Raw genomic sequence first — 18,657 nt, forward strand, 5'->3', positions numbered from 1 at the left:
GAGGTTCCTCAAAAGACTTCACACAGAACTCCCCTATGACCCAGCAATCCCACTTTTGGGCATTTACCCAAATGTTTACAAACAAGACCACACTAAAGCTACTAGCACAACAATGTTTATTGCAGCATTATTTACCATAGCTAAGATATGGATCCATCAACCTTTTATGGTAATAAACTTGAAGAGATTACTAGTATAAGTGAGTGTATTGTTAGTGCTCTATCTAATTAATGTGAAGTATTTGAATCATTTGAAAATTTTAATATCCTGAAGGCAAACAGATGGCTAAAGATTTTAAATTGTTCTACTTTCTAAGTTAAAAAAGGTTTTTTTTGACAGAAATTAATTCGATTATGTGGGGAAGTGCTCGCAACACCAACGGAAAATGAAGAGATTCAGTTTCTCTGTATCGTGTGTGCAAAGCTGAAACAGGATCCCTACCTGGTGAACTTTTTTCTGGAGGTAAGCTGCACTTCTCAAACTACAAAACATGCTTGCATTCAAATCGTTATGAAAATTGAATTCTATGAATAATCTTGGGAGGAATTAGTTTTGTAAGTTATCAGAGCTGATTTCACGTCCCAGAATTATTTTACATTTAATATCACCGTTTATTCTAACTTGAAATCTCCTGGGAAAAGAGATGTTCAAAGAATGTGGTTGAGCCAGATCTGTGGGGCAGTATGAAGCCTGGACAGGCAAAAAGGTGAGGCTTGGACAGAGAGTTGCTTGGTAGAGAAATCATAGGTGAACAAGCTAGCAGATTGGTAGAGCCAGCAGCAGGTAGGCTGGCTCTACCATCCAGCATGGGTCTTGGCAGGTGCCAGTCTAAACATTCTACAAAGTCGTGGTTTACCATCCAGTCCAGTAGGATGATTGGGTTTCGTATTTTGTTCTTCTTTTAAAGTCCTAATCACCAAGTCATAGTTGATAAGTCAGTTAGTGCTTTGGATTTCACTTCCTGATTTTTTTTTGTTATTGTTGTTTGTATTTTTGCCAGTCCTGGTGCTTGAACTCAGGGCCTACGTGCTACCCTGGAGTGTTTCTGCTTAAAGCTAGCACCCTACCACTTAAATCACTGCTCCACTTCCAGCTTTTTATGGTGGCTAATTGTGGGTAAAAGGTCTTACAGACTTTCCCCGCTTAGGCTGGCTTCAAACCTGGATCCTCAGATCTCAGCTTCTTGAGTAGCTAAGATTACAGGCCTGAGCCACCTTTAAAACTTCCAGTTTTAAAAGCTTTAAAAAAAAAAGGCAGTCTGCTTTCATCCACTTTCTTGTTTTTTTCCATCAGCAAAATAATTTATTAATAGATTAGAAAAAAATAGGTTTTTCTTCCCCTCCACTCCCCACCATCTTGCTTTTTAGTTTAAAATCTTTTGCCAGCCAGACTTAGGGAGAGCACTCATGTTCTGAGTTCAAGCCCCAGGACTAGCATTTAAAAAAAAACAAAACCCTTCTTCCTTTTTTTTCCATTTTGTTTCTAGTTACATGCAGTATAATCCACTGTTTTTGTGCCAATCTTGGGGCTTTAACACAGGGCCTGGGCGCTGTCACTGAACTTTTGTATTCAAGGCTAATGCTATAGTACTTAAACTACAGCTCCAGTTTTGGCTTTTGGGTGATTAATAGAAGGTAAGTCTCACAGATATTCTTGCCTGGGCTGGCTTTGAACTGTGATCCTCATACCTCATCCTCCTGAGTAGTATAGGTATGAGCTACCAGTGCCTGGATTAATCCTGTTTTTAATTTGCAGTTCTGTGTTAATTTTCTTGGCTGTTTAAAAACACCTGCTTAAGAGAGGAAAGATTTTTTGGGCTCATGGTTTCAGAGTTATTCAGTCCATGGGAAGCTCTGTTTTCTCTGGGCCTGGGTTGGGACAGAGCTTCATGGCAGGGAGCATGTGGAAAGGAGAATTGTTCACCTGTGGGAGCTGGGAAGTAGAAAGAGAGGAGGAAGAGGCCTGGGAAAAGATGAACCCTTCAAAGACATGTCCCCTGTACCTGCTTCCTCCAGTTGGGCCCTGCTAGTTATTCAGCTATGAGTTCCCAGTGGGTTAAAGCCTTCATGACCCAGTCCCCTCTGACTCTGCGGACCAGGCCTTCAGCACATGAGCCTGTAAGGGTGGTGAGACTGTTTCTAACTACTACTGATTTTATAAGTTTGAGTTTCACAAACTCAACCCCACCACAGTCAAAATTTATAATAGTTTCATCTCCTTGTCTTATGCTCTTCTAATCCCCCGTCCTCTTAACTTAGGTTTTCTGTTCCAAAAGTATTTTCTTAGGCAAAGTTATATGATTGTAATAAGCCTTTTGCTTGTTTTTTTTTTTTTCTTTGAGGCATTGGAGATGGAACCCAGAACCCAGTACTTTGTAAACTTTCCCATGCAGATTGCATAAATTTAGGCTTTTGTTTTACCTGGGAAAATTCCTAGTAATAAAATTACTAGATTATATTGTAGGTATATATTTATTTTTATAAGGAACTGCCAAACTCTCTTCCAATGTGGCCTTATCAGTGTGCATCTCAGTGATTATGTCCTCAGCCAGCATCCAGGATTGTCAGGTTTTTAGTTTCGAGTGTTTTTCAAAGTTAGTCGGTCCAATAAGTGGGTTTGTCTTCTGTTTCACCTTATTAAATAAACAATTTAGGATGTTATTAAGTACAGTGAGCAGCTCAGCTACAAAATTGCATGAATGCTTGCCTTGCATGCCTGAGGCCCTGGGTTCGATTCCCCAGCACCACATAAGCAAAAAGAAAAAAGCCGGAAGTGGCGCTATGGCTCAAGTGGTAGAGCACTACTAGCCTTGAGCAAAAGAGCTGAGGGACAGCGCCCAGGCCCAGAGTTCAGGCCCCACGACCGGACCCAAAATTGCATGAAATTAAGTTTATAGCTTGTGTTAAAGTCTATACACACATTTCTTATGATGTGCATCATATTTTGTATCTTAGTTTTTAAACTTACTTCAAAATGGTTCAAGTAGTCTTATGATTTCAAACTTCTAAAGATTTGTTAATGAAGGTGATAGCACTATTCTTTTTTTTTTACATTTTTATTATATCTTTAAGTAGTTGTACAAAGTAGTTCCCATTCTACAAAACAGTATATGAATATAAGGTGTCTGACAACATTGTCACCCATCACTCCTAACCCATCCCATCTCTCACTTTTTTTTTTAGATTGAGCTTAGGTGATTATATAAATTTCACATATTTCACAGTATTGTGGAATAGTGATACTTATTAAAGTCACAAACACATTTTAACCTTCACAAGGCAAATTGTCCTTATCATGGTCTATAAAGTTTGTGAATTCTATGAGCTTTGATAATACAAATTATTTCTTTCACATCAGGTGGACATCACTATTCTTTTAGGGTTTTTTTAAAATATAAAAAGTAGATTAGTTTCCTAAGAATGGTGTTTCTATTCCCTTTTTTCCCCTAAAGTTATCTTAGATCCTTTAGTGTACTTCATTTTTCATTTTTATTTTTTAGTGTACTTTAGATGTGCAGAATTTTCCTGAAACTTAAGTTTGATAGATTTCTACCACAAAATCTCTAAAACTGGCTTCAGAAGTATATAGCCCTAGATGAGAAGCAGAGGAAATTTGCAGGCCTATATGTGTTAATGGAAATGTATTTGTCTTGAGACACATTTATGTTTAATCTTACTACAAACAACACCCTTCAGAACCATGACATGTTTGCTTGATGTACATTTTATAGCACCTACTTGTCCAAAGTGGGAAGGGAGGTATCTCTATTCTTTTGCCTGGAGAAGAGTATTCACAAGCTGTTATTGTTGGTTATTAGACTCTCCCTAGCATTAGAAGTTTTTTTTTTTTTTAATTGTGAAAATACCGTACAGAGGGGTTACAATTACATGGGCAAGATAATGAGTACATTTCTTATCAAGCATTGTTGCCTCCTCCTTTGTTTCCCCTTCCTAACCCTTCCCATCTCTGCACTCCCCCCCTGCCCCTTCACCTCCCTCCCCCACCTCCAGCATTAGAAGTCTTTATGTACTTTTTCTTTTCTCCTGCTGGTCATTAAGCTCCTTGAGACAAGGACTCTGTCTTAATCTTTGACTCTCCTCAGTTGCTCTTATATATAGCATAATACATAATAACAACTGCTTAATTAACCTTGCTGAATGAATAAATCTTTAGAGAAATGCAGTTTTATTACTTTAAATATAGAGAAGAACAAAAATAATGTGTCCCCTAAAGTCTAATGCTTGTTCACTTATGTAAGCCAACATAAATCTCTCTTGTGGGTTAAGCACATATGGTCTTTGCCCAAAGGAGTTTATAGTTGATGAAGAGGGTAAGAAGAATGTTCAAACTGTTTAGATGTGATCTAACTGTAAAATAAGGAATAATGCAAAATAAATGACTTTAAAGTGTTTGTAAGATGAAGAGATGACATCTGTTCCAAGATACTAGGAATGAGCCTTGTCAGATGGTTAGATGCGACTGGATGAGTATAAGGAATAAAGTGTGTTGAGGAAATAGTATAATTGGAATATGTAGAAAAAAGAGCTTAAGCAGACAGGTTAGGAACTATCTCAAATGGTAGGACAGGATTTAAGCTTAGTTATAGACTGGCAAACCACCAATGGGTGTGAGCAGGTAAAATTACTCAGTAGTATCTGTACCTTGAGAACTTAGCAGCATCTGGTGTACACTTTTGGGCTACTTTGGGAAGAGACAGAAGCAGGGAGACCAGCTTGGTTGTGGATGGAGTCCCACAGACAAAAAGGAGCCAGCAAGGACTGTAGTTAGTGGGGAGCCAGGTAGGGGAGGGTGAGATAAAGAAGGTTCTAGTACTGAAGGGGCTGGAGGTCTGTTCTGTGTGCTATGTAGCTACTGGGGGGAGGGGGGGCAGGAAACCGAGAAGGGATGGAGCCCCAAGGAAGCTTGCTATGAGGGGAAGATGGCATTTTGGTTCTGGATTCCCTGAGTCTTCCTGATATCCTGATGGATACAGCGAGCTGGTATTGAGTGCTGTAGGTTTGTGTATGGGAGAGAAGTCTGGGTTTAAAAGACTCAGGTATTCCGTGCTCAAATGTATTGTGGGGATGGATGTCTTCACTACAGGCATCTGTGGTGAAAGCAAAGTGCAAAGGTTAAAATAGCAGTTTCTCCTGGTCTGGGGAACTTTTCAAAGTACAAATTCCTTGGCTCTAGAGTTCAGCAAGGTTGAAATCATGTTAGAATTTTAGATGGACTGAACTTTTACTTTCATAAAGACTGATAATGCAGTTGATTTTGTAGGAAATTGGAATATTGAGTTCCATAGAGTTGGTTATTTTTTGTTTGTTGTTTTTTGCTAGTTGTGTAGCTTGAACTCAGGGCCTAGACACTGTCCATGAGCTTCTTTTGCTCAAGACTAGCGCTCTACCACTTGAGCCACAGCACCACTTCTGCCTTTCTCTGTTTATGTGATACTGAGGAATTGAACCCAGGGTTTCATGCGTGCTAGGCAAGCACTCTACCATTAAGCCACATTCCCAGCCCTGTTTTTGTTTTGTTTTGTTTTTAAACATACATGCTGTGAACTCATTTCTGAAAATGTGTTTAACAGCAGTAGAAGTGGTTTCTAATTATTCTCCTGTAGCCTTGGAAGTAGACTGTGAGTTCATTTACCCTTTCATGTGCTTCCATGATGAGTAAAGGCCATAACGGAATGGATGGTTGTGATAGGCTTGGTAGACAATCTGGTTTATGATGAAATAAGGTTGTGAAATGTGATTATTGCTCTTACATTCACATGGAAAAAGTAAGACAGGTTTACCCTGAAATGAAGAATTTGTATCAGGTAAGATTCTATATGTATGAATAGGGTGCTTTAGTGTTTCAAGCAAATCATTCTCAAACACACATAAAAATGGCCTCAGAGTAGTTTCTTGGGTTTTAGAAAGCAGAAATATAAGGGAAAAAACTTAGGAAAAGTACCTGTATATTTAAGAAAATTTGAGGACTCTGTGAAAACTGTTAATGTAATGCTGGTAACTTTTGGACTTTAAAGCATATTTGTTTATGAGTTTACATTTTCCCTTGTGATCTTAGGAAAATTAACATTGGGATGATTATATTTATGATAGTCTAGTGAAGAGAAAACACTAATTACACTTGAAATGTTTTTGTCCACCAAGTTGTTTTTAGCCGTAATCAAGTAGATATTTCTAATATTGCTCATTACTTATGGTCAGTGTAAGACATAGTATAATCATACAAAAGTATTAATTTCAATGTGTTTGTAAAATTCTCTAAAATATGGTTTGTTAAAAATTAGAATATTTTTACTTGGCCTAACACTGACTGTTACTGTAGGCATATGGAATAGTAATTACAGAAAAACCCATGAAAATACAAGTTCTGGTTTATAAAGTTCCTAACATAAACATTACAAACCTGGATTCCTTTTCAGAACAAGATGAAATCATTGGCTTCCAAAGGAACAGCCAGTGTAATTTCTGACAGCACATTTAAAGGGCAGGATTCCTCATCAGCCGATCCCGGAGGCCCCAGTCAGCCAGAGGCTCTGTGTGCTGCTGCTGGAGTGGAGCACCTGGAGCCAGAGGAGGAGCCCCCGCATCAGGTGGATGACCTTTCTACAAGCTTGGATGACCTCAGCGTCACCTCACTGCCAGAGGCCTCAGTTGTGCGGCCCAACCAGGATTACAACTTAGTGAATTCGTTGTTGAATCTCACCAGAAGTCCTGTGAGTCATCATCTCACTTTAAACAAAGGCCTTGAAAGTAGAAAAAAAAAAACCCTAGTCTTTTAAAGTAACACACTTAATCCTTTTATGTTGGATTTAATTTGGTGTGTATCTAATTCGGGATTGAAGGGGTGTGTTTTCCCCTCTGCAGGATGGCCGAATAGCTGTGAAAGCTTGCGAGGGTCTGATGTTATTAGTAAGTCTGCCCGAGCCTGCAGCTGCCAAGTGCCTTACCCAGAGCACTTGCCTGTGCAGACTGCTGACAGACAGACTCGCCTCTCTGTACAAGGCCCTACCTCGGTCACTGGATCCATTAGATATTGAATCTGTAGAAGCAATTAACTGGGGGTAAGTACCATTCTCTGTATTTTCTCATATGCCTACATTTTAAAGTCTGGTTCAGTTTTTACAAGCATGGAAATCTTTGAATCTTTACCTTAAAAAAAAATTGAACACTAGTAGTGATCTTAAAAGGAAATGTTTTCTTGAGTATTTTATTAAATTTATCAACGAATTTGGCAACGAATTGGTGTAGGATCAGTCTAGCTATAACAGTTTGTTCATTATACTGATGCTTGGAGGAGGGGACGTTGCTGAGGATGGAACCTAGGGTTTTGCACATGCTAAACAAACTACCACTGAGCTGCATCCAGTCCTTAATGTTTTTGAGACAAGAGTCTTGATATATAGCTCAGACCAGCTTTGAACTTTCATTCCTCCTGCCTGTGCCTCTTGTGTGCCCAGCTTTATACAGATCTGTTTTTAAGGGTTTACTGTAAAACCAATCACTTCATCTAATTATTTTATAAAAAGAGGGACTTTCCTTTCTGATAAATAACTTGCACAACCTTTAGAGCAGACTTCATTCTGTGGACCATTTTTGTAAAATCTCTCCTCCTTTATTCTTTCATCCCTCTACCAACCTTGATTGGTTCTCATAGGAAAATACGATTATTACAGAAATTTTATGTACTAGAAAATATGAAGCACCATGAATAAAACTGTACGTAAACTGGCCAGCTATCAGCGTCTGAAATTTTGATATAATTTCCTTGTTGTTTTCTCCAAATGCTTAGCCTTCCTTTTTTTTCTTGTTTTCTCTGAAACTACATTTCCCAACGTCCATTAGCTAATCTTGTTAACAGTATTGTACATCAAGGCAGGAAGGAAGAGCAGCCAGCCAGTCTGTTTCTTCTTCAGTCTTCCTTTGCCTGCCTTTTCCTGAATCCTGCCAGCTGAGAACTGCTACCTTGCCATTGTGATTAATTTCCTGGTCAAATTTATGGCACAAATCTAGGGAGGAGCTAAGTGGTTTTCCTCTTGCTGCTCTGTTCTATTTTAGTTTCACTCTTTCCACTTAAGGAGAGAAAATGATTTGTATCTTTTAAAAGGTTTTCTCTTATCTCTGGCTATTTTGATCAGTTGTCTGCTGATTGTGATCTCTGTCATACTATGTGTTCTGAGGGTGTTCACCTACTTGGCTTCATTTTTCCGTATATAAAATTGGGCTTTGGGGAGCTGGGAATGTGGCTTAGTGGTATAGTGCTTGCCTAGCATCCATGAAGTTCTGGGTTCGATTCCTCAGTACCATATAAACAGAAAAAGCCAGAAGTGGCTCTGTGGTTCAAGTGGTAGAGTGCTAGCCTTGAGCCAAAGAAGCTCAGGGACAGTGCCCAGGCCCTGAGTTCAAGCCCCAGGATTGGCAAAAAAAAAATGGGGTTTGGCTTTCGATAACTTTAGACGTGGCATGTCTGCCTTCCATTCCATGTTTGCAGCTTGGACTCATACAGTCATAAAGAAGATGCTTCAGCATTCCCAGGAAAACGAGCCTTAATTTCCTTTTTTTCTTGGTTTGATTATTGTGATCAGCTCATTAAAGAAGCACAAAAGGTTAGAACTGTTTTGTTTGTTTTTTTAATTGATAATGTTTGTTTTTTAATTGATAATTTTAAAATGTAAGTTTCTACTAAGTAAAATTTGAACCCTTAGTTAATATTCCTGAATATATTTTAATCATCTTAGGATAGTCTATATAGTGTAATGAACGTGTGTGTGTGTGTGTGTGTGTGTGTGTGTGTGTGTGATGTTTACAGTTTTGGAAAAGCTCAGGAGTCAAGTTCTGTCCTATTATGGTACAATGCTTTACAAGCACTGACTTCATATCAGTGGCTTCCCTCCAGTTCTCCTGTTAGTACTTTGAAGTTGTTGGGATAATTTTTGTCCTGCTCCTCTTATTCTTGAAAATTTTTTTTAAAAATGTATATAGCCCAATAGCTAACACTTAATCTAACTTATGGTCAGCAGGCAGTTTTTTCTTTCCACATTAATTCAGATGGAGGATGGAAACTGATATATTGAAATTACAAATTAGACTTTTCTTCCCACTAAAAAAATAATAATAGTGTTCGTGCTGTGTTGTAGACTGCTGCTGTTGCTCTTGCCAAAGCTGTCCATGAGAGATTTTTCATTGGTGTCATGGAACCTCAGTTAATGCAAGCGTGAGTAGCTTCATTCCTTTACACATGATGACAAAAGACACCACCTCTGCAGCCCTACCCGTTTAACCATAGTGTGTTGTGCTCAGTTCTGAGATAGGGATTCTGACATCAACTGCCGTGCTCCATCGCATCGTTAGACAAGTGACCTCGGATGTCTTGCTTCAAGAAATGGTGGTTTTTATCCTTGGAGAACAGAGGGAACCAGAAACCCTGGCAGAAATTAGCAGACATCCTCTAAGACATAGGTTAATTGAACATTGTAATCACATATCTGATGAGGTAAGCTATGTAATGACCATACTAGATTCTTGGAAATACCAATTTAAATATACTTGTAGTGTTTGAAATACTCTTTTTTTATTTTTTTACTGTGTTGAAAGGCTGAAAGCATGACTTTTACAAGATGGCAATAAGAACAACTTTTATAAAGTTATTTTCAACTCATTTGAATCAATTTTGATTTCAGATAAGCATAATGACACTGAGAATGTTTGAACATCTTTTGCAAAAACCCAATGAGCACATTCTTTACAATTTGGTCCTAAGAAATCTTGAAGAAAGAAATTATACAGAATACAAACCTTTGTGTCCAGAAGACAAAGATGTAGTAGAGAATGGATTAATAGCTGGAGCAGTGTAAGTGTCTGTCCAAATCTGGGACTTCAATGTTTCATAAAGCTAGAACTTTCTGTCTTCTCTTAGTTCTCTCTGTTGTGCTTAATGATAATAATTTTTTTCTTAATTTCTAATAGTTTGAAAGTTTTGGAAAGTAAAATCGAATGTTTTGATACTATCATTCTAAATTCCAAGAGATATTACCTCTTCCTTAAACCTAGTAACAAAATGCATAGATACTCGAGATTATTACCACAAAATGATCGTCTGTAATATAAATACATTATATCTTAAGTCTTTCTGTTAGAAAATTAAGTAATATTTTCTTCAAACACAGCAGAGACTCTTTTGACTTAGAAAACATGGTAATAAATGTTTTTTGTACATCATTAAATTAAACTTAGAGATCTGGAAGAAGATCCATTATTTACTGACATTTCACCAGATAACACTTTGTCAAACCAAGAGTGGCTGAGTTCTTCACCTTCTACTAGTCCAGATCACCCCAGAAATGATGGGAAGACTGAAGTCCATAAAATTGTAAATAGGTGAGTAGCAGTATACATTTTTTTAAACTTCTTTTGGTATATACCAGTTCTGCTTCTGGTTGAGTTGAGTCTTCCTTGAACAGTATGTCAACTTTTTTCACCTTGATTATGTAACAGGTGACAGCAATGGCAACAATTGGTATACCAGGAGAAAAAAGGCTTCATGGATCCATTTTCTATTTTGTAGGGTATATGTAGCTCTAGTGTGTTTAACAAACCTCAGGGTTAGATGCCCAGCACTGCAAAAAAATAAAATAAAGAAAAAGACCTAAAAAAGTAATAATAGGAGCAGTAGTTGTACTACTGTTACTACTACTACTGCTACTACTACTACTGCTAATAATAGTAATAATAACAAAAGAACAAAAAAGGAAACACAAAAAAGCAAATAAAGTAAAAAAAATTAATAATATGATTGAGTAAACCCTCAAGCTTTTCTCTATATAAATGAATTAATTGTAAGTAATTCTCAAAATTTACCACACTGAGAATTGCCACATAGACTAGGCATAGGGCTAGACATTTTCTTCAGTTCATGGTTGTACTTCTCTTTCAGTGTCATTTCTGTGAAATTTTTCTCCTATTTTTTTCTTCCCTTTAATGCTGTCAGTGTCATGCCTAAGTCAGTTAATATTAAAAAATTGTATCTGGCTCAAAATGCAAAATTGTATCTAAAGTTCTCTCAAGTTCAGTTACTGAAGGGCCAGTTGTCTGGGAGATTAACAAATATGGCAGTCTGTCATTGCCTAGTAATCTAAATGGAAAAAAGTCTTTTTTAGGCTTTTATCTATTTTAAATGGAATTAGTAATTTTGTAATAGACTTGAAAATAATGAAAGAATATTTAGTAAGTTACAAGGTTAATTCAAGTAAAGACAACACTCAATTTTAGTTTTCAAGTTTCCATTGTTTGTATCTTTAGCTAAACTGAAAATACCACTAGTTATTTTACTGGATAGAAAGATCTTCTTGAATTCCAAGAGTATTTCTGTGGGTGATCATGGCCTTTTTCCTTTAAGTTTTCTGTGTCTGGTACCAGATGAAGCAAAATCATCATACCATGTTGAGGGCACTGGATATGACACCTACCTCCGAGATGCTCATAGGCAGGTAAGTGACATCATTATTGGCCATGAAATCTAAGAATGGGCACACGCCTCATCACGTTGTCCAGTTGCCCACAGTCATTACTACAAAGAAGTGAGTCCACTCTCCTCAGAAACAAGACCTGCACCCTGCTGGCACTGGCTATGCTTGTATGGGTAGCCTGAGTTGCATGTCACTAACTGGGTCTCCATCTCAACATTGCTTCATCATCTGTGGTGTTTGACTTTTCACTTTGAATTGTATCTCACTTGGATCCATCTCCCCTATGCATCCTAGACCTGGTATCTTCAGCCTCCCACAGCTACCCAGGCCCCATCCACAGGCTCCTGTCCTCTTTTTCCCCAGTTCTGTGCAGACAGGAAGTCAGTGTTGTCTCCACTGCTCACTCCCCTGCCTGCCTCACAGACACTGATTTCTCCAAGGTCTGCTAGTGTTGTCTTTGCTCTGTAGCGTTTTTCACTGGAAAATGTTAAAAATAAAACAGGTATTAAATACTTCTTTTCTCCTTTAACCAAATTTATGCTAAGATTTATCTTAGTATATCAACATTTTAATTTTTACAATTTGGTGGGTTTTAGTATGTTCACAGTGTTGTGCCACTGTCACCAATCACTGCTCATTCCAGAACATTTTTGTCACTTCTGAAAGAAGCCCTGTAGAAACAGAACAGGCCCTCCCGCTCCCGGTACCTCTTCCTCCCACCTCTCTAACCCAGCTGGCAGCCCCTAATGTGTTTTCAGTCTCTCTGACTGAACTCTCTCTCTGATTTCCACTTATTTTCCTTCTGCACAGGTTGACTTTGATATTATTCAACAATGGACAAGTCTTATACTTCCTTGGTTGAACTTATTCCTCGGGGTCTTTTTGTTTTGGTTTTGTTTTCGTGACAATAGTCGGGTATGACCTCAGAGCCTTAACGCTTGCTAGCAAGTGGCCTACCATGTCAGCCATTCAGCCAGCCCTTTTTGTTGTAGTTATGTTTTTGAATAGAGTCTCATGTTTATGCCCAGGTGGGCCTGGATTGTGATCCTCCTAGCTTCCTGCTTAGCCAGGATGACAGGTGTGTGCCATCTTCCTTAGCTTTGTTGGTTGAGATGCAGATTCACTAACTTTTTGCCTTAGCTTAATCTCCACCTCTCATCGAGCTGGGATTACGGAGAAGGAGCCACCACACTTGGCTATTGTTTTTGATAATACCATATGTGAAATATTCTGGATTTCATTTTCTAGTTGTTGATAGCTATGTATAGAAATACAGTTGGTTTTTGTGTCTTAATCTTGTATCATGCTACATTGCTGAGCTTGCTTGGGCCTCTGTTTGAAACTCCTCAAGGCTTCTTCTCCTAGTTTATTTTCTTTAACATTTTCTCCAGCAGGAAAGTTAGCAGCTCTGTCCTCGTCCCCACCTAGAAGGGAATGATATTCCCCTTCTCTGTGACATTGCTGCAGCTATTATTGCCCTGTGTTGTCATTATTGTTTAGGGTTAGAAGGTAATTGATCTCTGAGGGTTGACTTTGTGCTTGATTTACCATTGAGTCCCATAGTACATGTAGTTTAAGGCTGTGTATGTTTTACAACACTATACCTATTTGGTATTTGTTGAATAAGCAACTAGACTATTTCAGTATTTCAAAGTAAATTTCCAAATATGTAGTTTTCAAATTCAAAGTTTCTCAAATCAGGGAAATTTTAAGTGAAGAATTATAATTTTCACTGAAATCCTTTAGGTTGAAGCATGCTAGCATAGAATTCATCTTCCTCAGCATGTAGTTAATCCACAGTACTTGAAACAGAATTCAAGTTTACATTGACCTGTAACTTATTACTGGGATGAGCCAAGTTCACATGCTAGTCAAGTCACACAATTAATAACAAACTACCTTTAAGAATAGCATTTGAGTGTTTAGCTGCTTTTATTGTTTATGTAACATTTCTTCATTTCCATTTTGCAATAACAAATGCAACTATTATAATGATTACAGAAATGTTAGAAACAAGACAAGGGCTGGGAAGGTGGCTCAGTGGTAGAGTGCTTGCCTTGCATGCATGAGGCCCTGGGTTCGATTCCTCAGCACCACATAAGCAAAAAGAAAAAAAAAAAGAAACAAGACAAAAAAGATAAAAATTTGAAGCCATTGCTTCCTAGGTCCTAAATAATGGGCTTTACCACGCTGAGCCCCATCATGCCCCCTCTGAAGCCAGCGATCTTCAGATACTTCTTGGAGCAAAGCATTTCTATTTCATCTCAGTCTGTTTCTTGGTAGTTCTTTAATGATCTAAACATTTTCCTCCCTAGTTCCGGGATTACTGTGCTATCTGCTTAAGATGGGAGTGGCCTGGATCTCCAAAAGCACTGGAAAAGTGTAATTTAGAAGCTGCTTTCTTTGAAGGTCATTTTTTGAAAGTCTTATTTGACAGAATGGGAAGAATTCTCGATCAGGTAATAACATTTTAAAATACCAATTTCTCCATTTTTTTGTGTGGGTGTGCTACCATTCACTATGGCAGGTCTTAGTGTAAGTTTTCAGCCAAGTACCTTTATTTTCTTCATTTCTCCACCACATGACTTTTTCATAAAACTTTATTGTCCCCACCTGGTGGAGGTCTGATGTGTTCCATATGTGCAGGGCATTATGTGATGTCCATACAGCCATTGAAGACAAGTGCCTTGCCTCCATGCTAGCCACAGTGCTGGAGGTGATGAGAGAGAGCAGCTGGTTAATATAGACACAGTAGAATAAAACTTGTTGGGCTCAATTCAGAAAGTCTAAAATGTCATTGCAAACTGAATTTTGGCCACTCTGGCCTCATAAAAATTATGAATTTGCTCCAGAACATGTAAAGGAGAGAGCTGGCATAAAGGGCCTGATTTACTTTAACAGTGGATGAGAATTGCCCTCAGTTGATAGGTGGCTGTGTGTGCCACCAGCTGCTAGGAGAAATGAATTTGGGAATAGAGTCCTCATCCAGCTTGTGGGTTTTGTTGCCACCAATCAGTCTCCTTGGCTGCTTAGAAGAAGACAGTGTAAGGCATGAGAGGTTCTGGTGAAAGTATTTAACAGAAGCTTTTTTGTATACAAAAGTGTTCCTTTTGTTCTTATGTTGACCAACTCTGGAACCTACTTCCAAGTTGCTTTCTGTGGAGAAATAAATTAACAACTAGATTTCTAGTAAAACTTGTGAGGTTTTTTTCTTTTGTTGTTTTGTTTTTTGGTGCTTTTTTTTTGGCAGTACAAGACTTCAAGCTCTGGGTTTGCACTTGCTAGTCAGCACCACACCATGTAAACCACATCTTTAGCCTTTTCACTCTAATTTTTGAGATACGGTCTCTCTTTTTGCCCAGGCTAGCTTGGACCACGCACAGTCCTTCTACTTATACTTTTTACCATAGCTGGGATGACAGGAACTCCCCACCATACCCAGCTTTCTTGTTGAGAATAGAGTCTCAAAAACTCTTGCCCCAGCTGGCCAGCAACTGTGCTTCTTCATATCTTTACCTCTCCTATAGCACGGATGGCAGTATAGGATATGTCACCCATCTGTCAGTTTAGATGGAGATTCTTTGCCTGGGCTGACCTTGAACCACAAACTTCCCCTTCTCTGCCTCCCAAGTAGCTAGGATTATATGAGTTACCAGTGCCTGCCAAATGTGTTGTATCACATAGCACAACTGTCTAGGAACTGACAGCCATCACCTTGTGGGGGAACTAACCCCAGCATCTGTTTCTGTGTGTAAGGGAGAAAATGCCTGCTCTTTTCTTTGATTTTAGTTTAATATGTCCTGGTGGTTTGTATTTAATACTTTTTTTTTTCCTGTCATGGGGCTTGAACTCAGAGCCTGGGTGTTGTCCCTGAACTGCTTTTGCTCAAGGCTAGTGCTCTACCACTTGAGCCATAACACCACTTCTGGCTTTTTCTGAGTAGTTTATTGAAGAATCTTATGGATTTTCCTGCCTACGATGGTTTTGAACCATGTTCCTCAGATCTCAGCCTCCCTTGTAGCTAGGCTTACAATCATGAGCCACGGGTGACTGGCTGTGTTTATATGACTTTTATATGACACATTGGCTTTTGTGTGTGTGTGTGTGAGACCTCTTAAACACTGTTTCATTAGTTAGTTCAACCTGCATAAAACAGATATTTCTATGTGTCACATCTTGGTGAGCAGGTGGAGGATTTTCCTTTCTTGATAAGACAAATTGAAGTGATCAGTTGAATGCACATTTGTGTATGCAGTAAGTGATGTTGCCTGTCTTTCTGTCCTTTGCTCCCCACAGCCCTATGATGTGAATTTACAGGTGACGTCTGTGTTGTCCAGACTCTCCCTCTTCCCTCATCCACACACACACGAATACCTGCTGGATCCCTATGTGAACCTTGCCTCTGGCTGTCGATCCCTGTTTTCTGTAATCGTCAGGGTGAGTTTAGTTCCATTCTGTTCCTTAGGAATGATAAGCCTGTCCCAGTTACATCTTCCTGTCATGGTATGTGGTTAACATAGTCAGATAGAAAATAGTAGATACCTGTTACCATACATTCTGATCTGTTGCACGTGTGGGGCTCATTCTTTAAAAATACACACACACAACCAGCCAGAGGCTGGTGGTGCACACGCACACACACACACACACACACACACACACACACACACACAGATGCTGGTGGCACACACACACATACAACCATCCAGATGCTGGTGGCTCACACCACCAGGAGGATGAGATTGAGGATTGCAGTTTGAAGCCAGCCTGGACAGAAAAGTCCCTGTGAGACTTATCTCCAATAAACTACTCAAAAAAACTGGAAGTGGCCTTGTGGCTTACATGGTGGAGCACTAGCCTTGAGCACAGAGGCTCAGGGATAGCACCCAGGCCCTGAGTTCAAGCCCCAGGACTGACAAAAAAAATACATAAAAACAAACCTTTACAATATAAAACCTTTATATTGTAAAGAATGGATAGGACTCCTTGGTCAGAGATGGCCATGGAATAATGAAAACCGAGGCTCTTTATTTAGAGGTAGAACAGGAAGTTACCTGTATCCAAGACCATCCCTACATAGTCAATTTCAGGAACCTCAAGTTCCCTGTTTCTGTGCAGGTTGTTGGAGACCTCATGGTTCGAATTCAACGTATTCAAGACTTCACTCCCAAGCTTCTACTAGTCAGAAAGCGATTGCTGGGTTTGGAGCCTGAAGGCCCCATGTAAGTCAGTGCTTTACCTTCTCCTATCCAAAACTTGCACCACATGCAGTAAGTGATGTGCTGACAGATGTCCTGATTTCCATGTCTGCTTTTTCCAGTATCGACCACATCACATTGCTAGAGGGTGTGATTGTGTTAGAAGAGTTCTGCAAGGAGCTGGCAGCCATTGCGTTTGTGAAATACCACGCCTCCTCCACACCATGAATACCATCTCTCAGGTCTCTGGAACTGTGCCATTGTGGACATTTCATCAGAAAAGACTTATCCCTCCCCACAGGAGAGGACAAACCGCCTTTTAAATGAAGTATTGCTGTAAACTGGACGGAACCGTTAAGAACCAGCTGAGTAGCCACTCAGCAGAATGTGCTACATGTTGTTTTCATTGGCTTTATCTATGGTTCCCAAACAGAATTGCATGCTGGCAAAGCCAGGATACAATCAAAGGAACTTCAGGAAATAAGCATTTCTAATGACTGAAAAGCTACAAATTTTCTGATGTCATGACTTTGAGGATATTTGTGTTACTTTAATATCCTTTGGGTAGCAAAGCATTTTGGCTTTCTCTGGGACTCAAATGCTTATATTCTTTTGGATTAATAAGTAGCAAAAAAAATCACTAATTTTATAACTTTTTAAGGTTAAGGTTCTTATCAAACAAAATATTTAAAAAACTGTAAATGAGAAAGAAGTTATTCAGGAACCATCAAGTGAATTATTAATGTTAATATTGATTATAGGAGATAAAAATGTGTAGCGCAGCATAACTTTATTCAGTTTTTCTAAGAATAACAATTTAATATGATAAATTCTTGATTAATATACTATCTATATTTTTAAAGAAGCATTCTTTTATCTTTTGTGCATACGGCCATGTTAGTGATTGGTTTTCACGTATGGGTTCCTGTTTATTTAAACTGTCACTTTTGCAACAGCATTCAATATTGGTTCATGATTGGTGATGTTTGCTAAAATAGTATTTTTTTACGCTAATTAACATGTTCTAAGTTGAGACTCTTTTTCGTCCTCCTCTCTCCCTCTCCGAAAATTGCTTTATGAAATTGCTTTATAATTGATTTTCTTATTGAAGCGCAAGGTGATGCCTAGGTGGACGACTGGCTGGTAACACTTAGGTAGCAATCAGCATGCCAATGGCCTCCTAATGTTTACATTTTTTTCATTGTGTTCAGTCTTTTGTCGTAAAAAAAAATTCTAAAGACATTAAAGAAAACAGCCTTCTAAATGTTTTGTTTACATGTGACAGGGTGTGGGGAAGGCGTCATGTGACTAGGCAGGTGGGCAGGACCATCTAAGTTAGCAAGCTGTCCTGTGTCCAGCCTGCTCTGTGTGATTGACAGCTTGTGTTTCCCGTTTGTTCTGTCATTGATGTTTATCATTCAAATGTTGCTTATAAGCTCTTTTTTATTTTAAATTGAAATATTAAGCAGCAGCACTTTCCGCTTTACCTTCCCACTTTCTGATCTTTGGAGGAGACACTGTGAGAAGCGTTTTTGCAGTGTGGTCACCGCACCTGTCCTGTGCAAAGAATCCCCACAGGCATTTGCCTGCTTGTTGTATTCATGTTTCTGATTTAATTTATACTTAGTTTTGGCTATTTATTGAGAATTGGTATCTATGTGTGTGCCAGTACTGGGGCTTGAACCTGGGGCATGGGTGCTGTCCCTTAGCTTTTTTGCTCAAGGTTGGCACCCTGGCACTTTGGCCACAGCTCCATTTCTGGCTTCTTGGTGATTAATTGGAGATAAGAATCTCACAGTCTTTTCTGCTGGGCTGGCTTTGAACTGCAATCCTCAGATCTCAACTCCCTGAGTAGCTAGGATTATAAGCGTGAGCCACCAGTGCCCAGTGGAGAATAAAATAGTAGAAGATTGTGAATAGTCTCCACTTTGGAAAGCCCACCATTGTTAAAACTTCAAACATAATGCAACTCTTTCTTAA

The 18,657-nt window shown here is 38.9% G+C and overlaps 1 protein-coding gene across 1 annotated transcript in view; it reads left to right on the forward strand.

The window, feature by feature from the left end:
- Fam160b1 (family with sequence similarity 160, member B1) overlaps positions 1–18,360 on the forward strand; it is a 27,399-nt gene extending 9,039 nt beyond the window's left edge. The window contains exons 5-17 of the mRNA XM_013017611.1: positions 340–462; positions 6,437–6,730; positions 6,882–7,078; positions 8,506–8,620; positions 9,152–9,228; positions 9,315–9,507; positions 9,695–9,864; positions 10,248–10,391; positions 11,410–11,500; positions 13,795–13,938; positions 15,776–15,916; positions 16,598–16,701; positions 16,800–18,360. Of these exons, the coding sequence (XP_012873065.1) occupies positions 340–462; positions 6,437–6,730; positions 6,882–7,078; positions 8,506–8,620; positions 9,152–9,228; positions 9,315–9,507; positions 9,695–9,864; positions 10,248–10,391; positions 11,410–11,500; positions 13,795–13,938; positions 15,776–15,916; positions 16,598–16,701; positions 16,800–16,905 (1,899 nt within the window). The 3' untranslated portion in view covers positions 16,906–18,360. The remainder of the gene's footprint in view (positions 1–339; positions 463–6,436; positions 6,731–6,881; positions 7,079–8,505; positions 8,621–9,151; positions 9,229–9,314; positions 9,508–9,694; positions 9,865–10,247; positions 10,392–11,409; positions 11,501–13,794; positions 13,939–15,775; positions 15,917–16,597; positions 16,702–16,799) is intronic.
- Positions 18,361–18,657: the final 297 nt, after the last annotated feature.

This window comes from Dipodomys ordii, unplaced genomic scaffold (assembly GCF_000151885.1).
Source record: "Dipodomys ordii isolate 6190 unplaced genomic scaffold, Dord_2.0 Scaffold36, whole genome shotgun sequence".
NCBI classification, from domain to species: Eukaryota; Metazoa; Chordata; class Mammalia; order Rodentia; family Heteromyidae; genus Dipodomys; species Dipodomys ordii.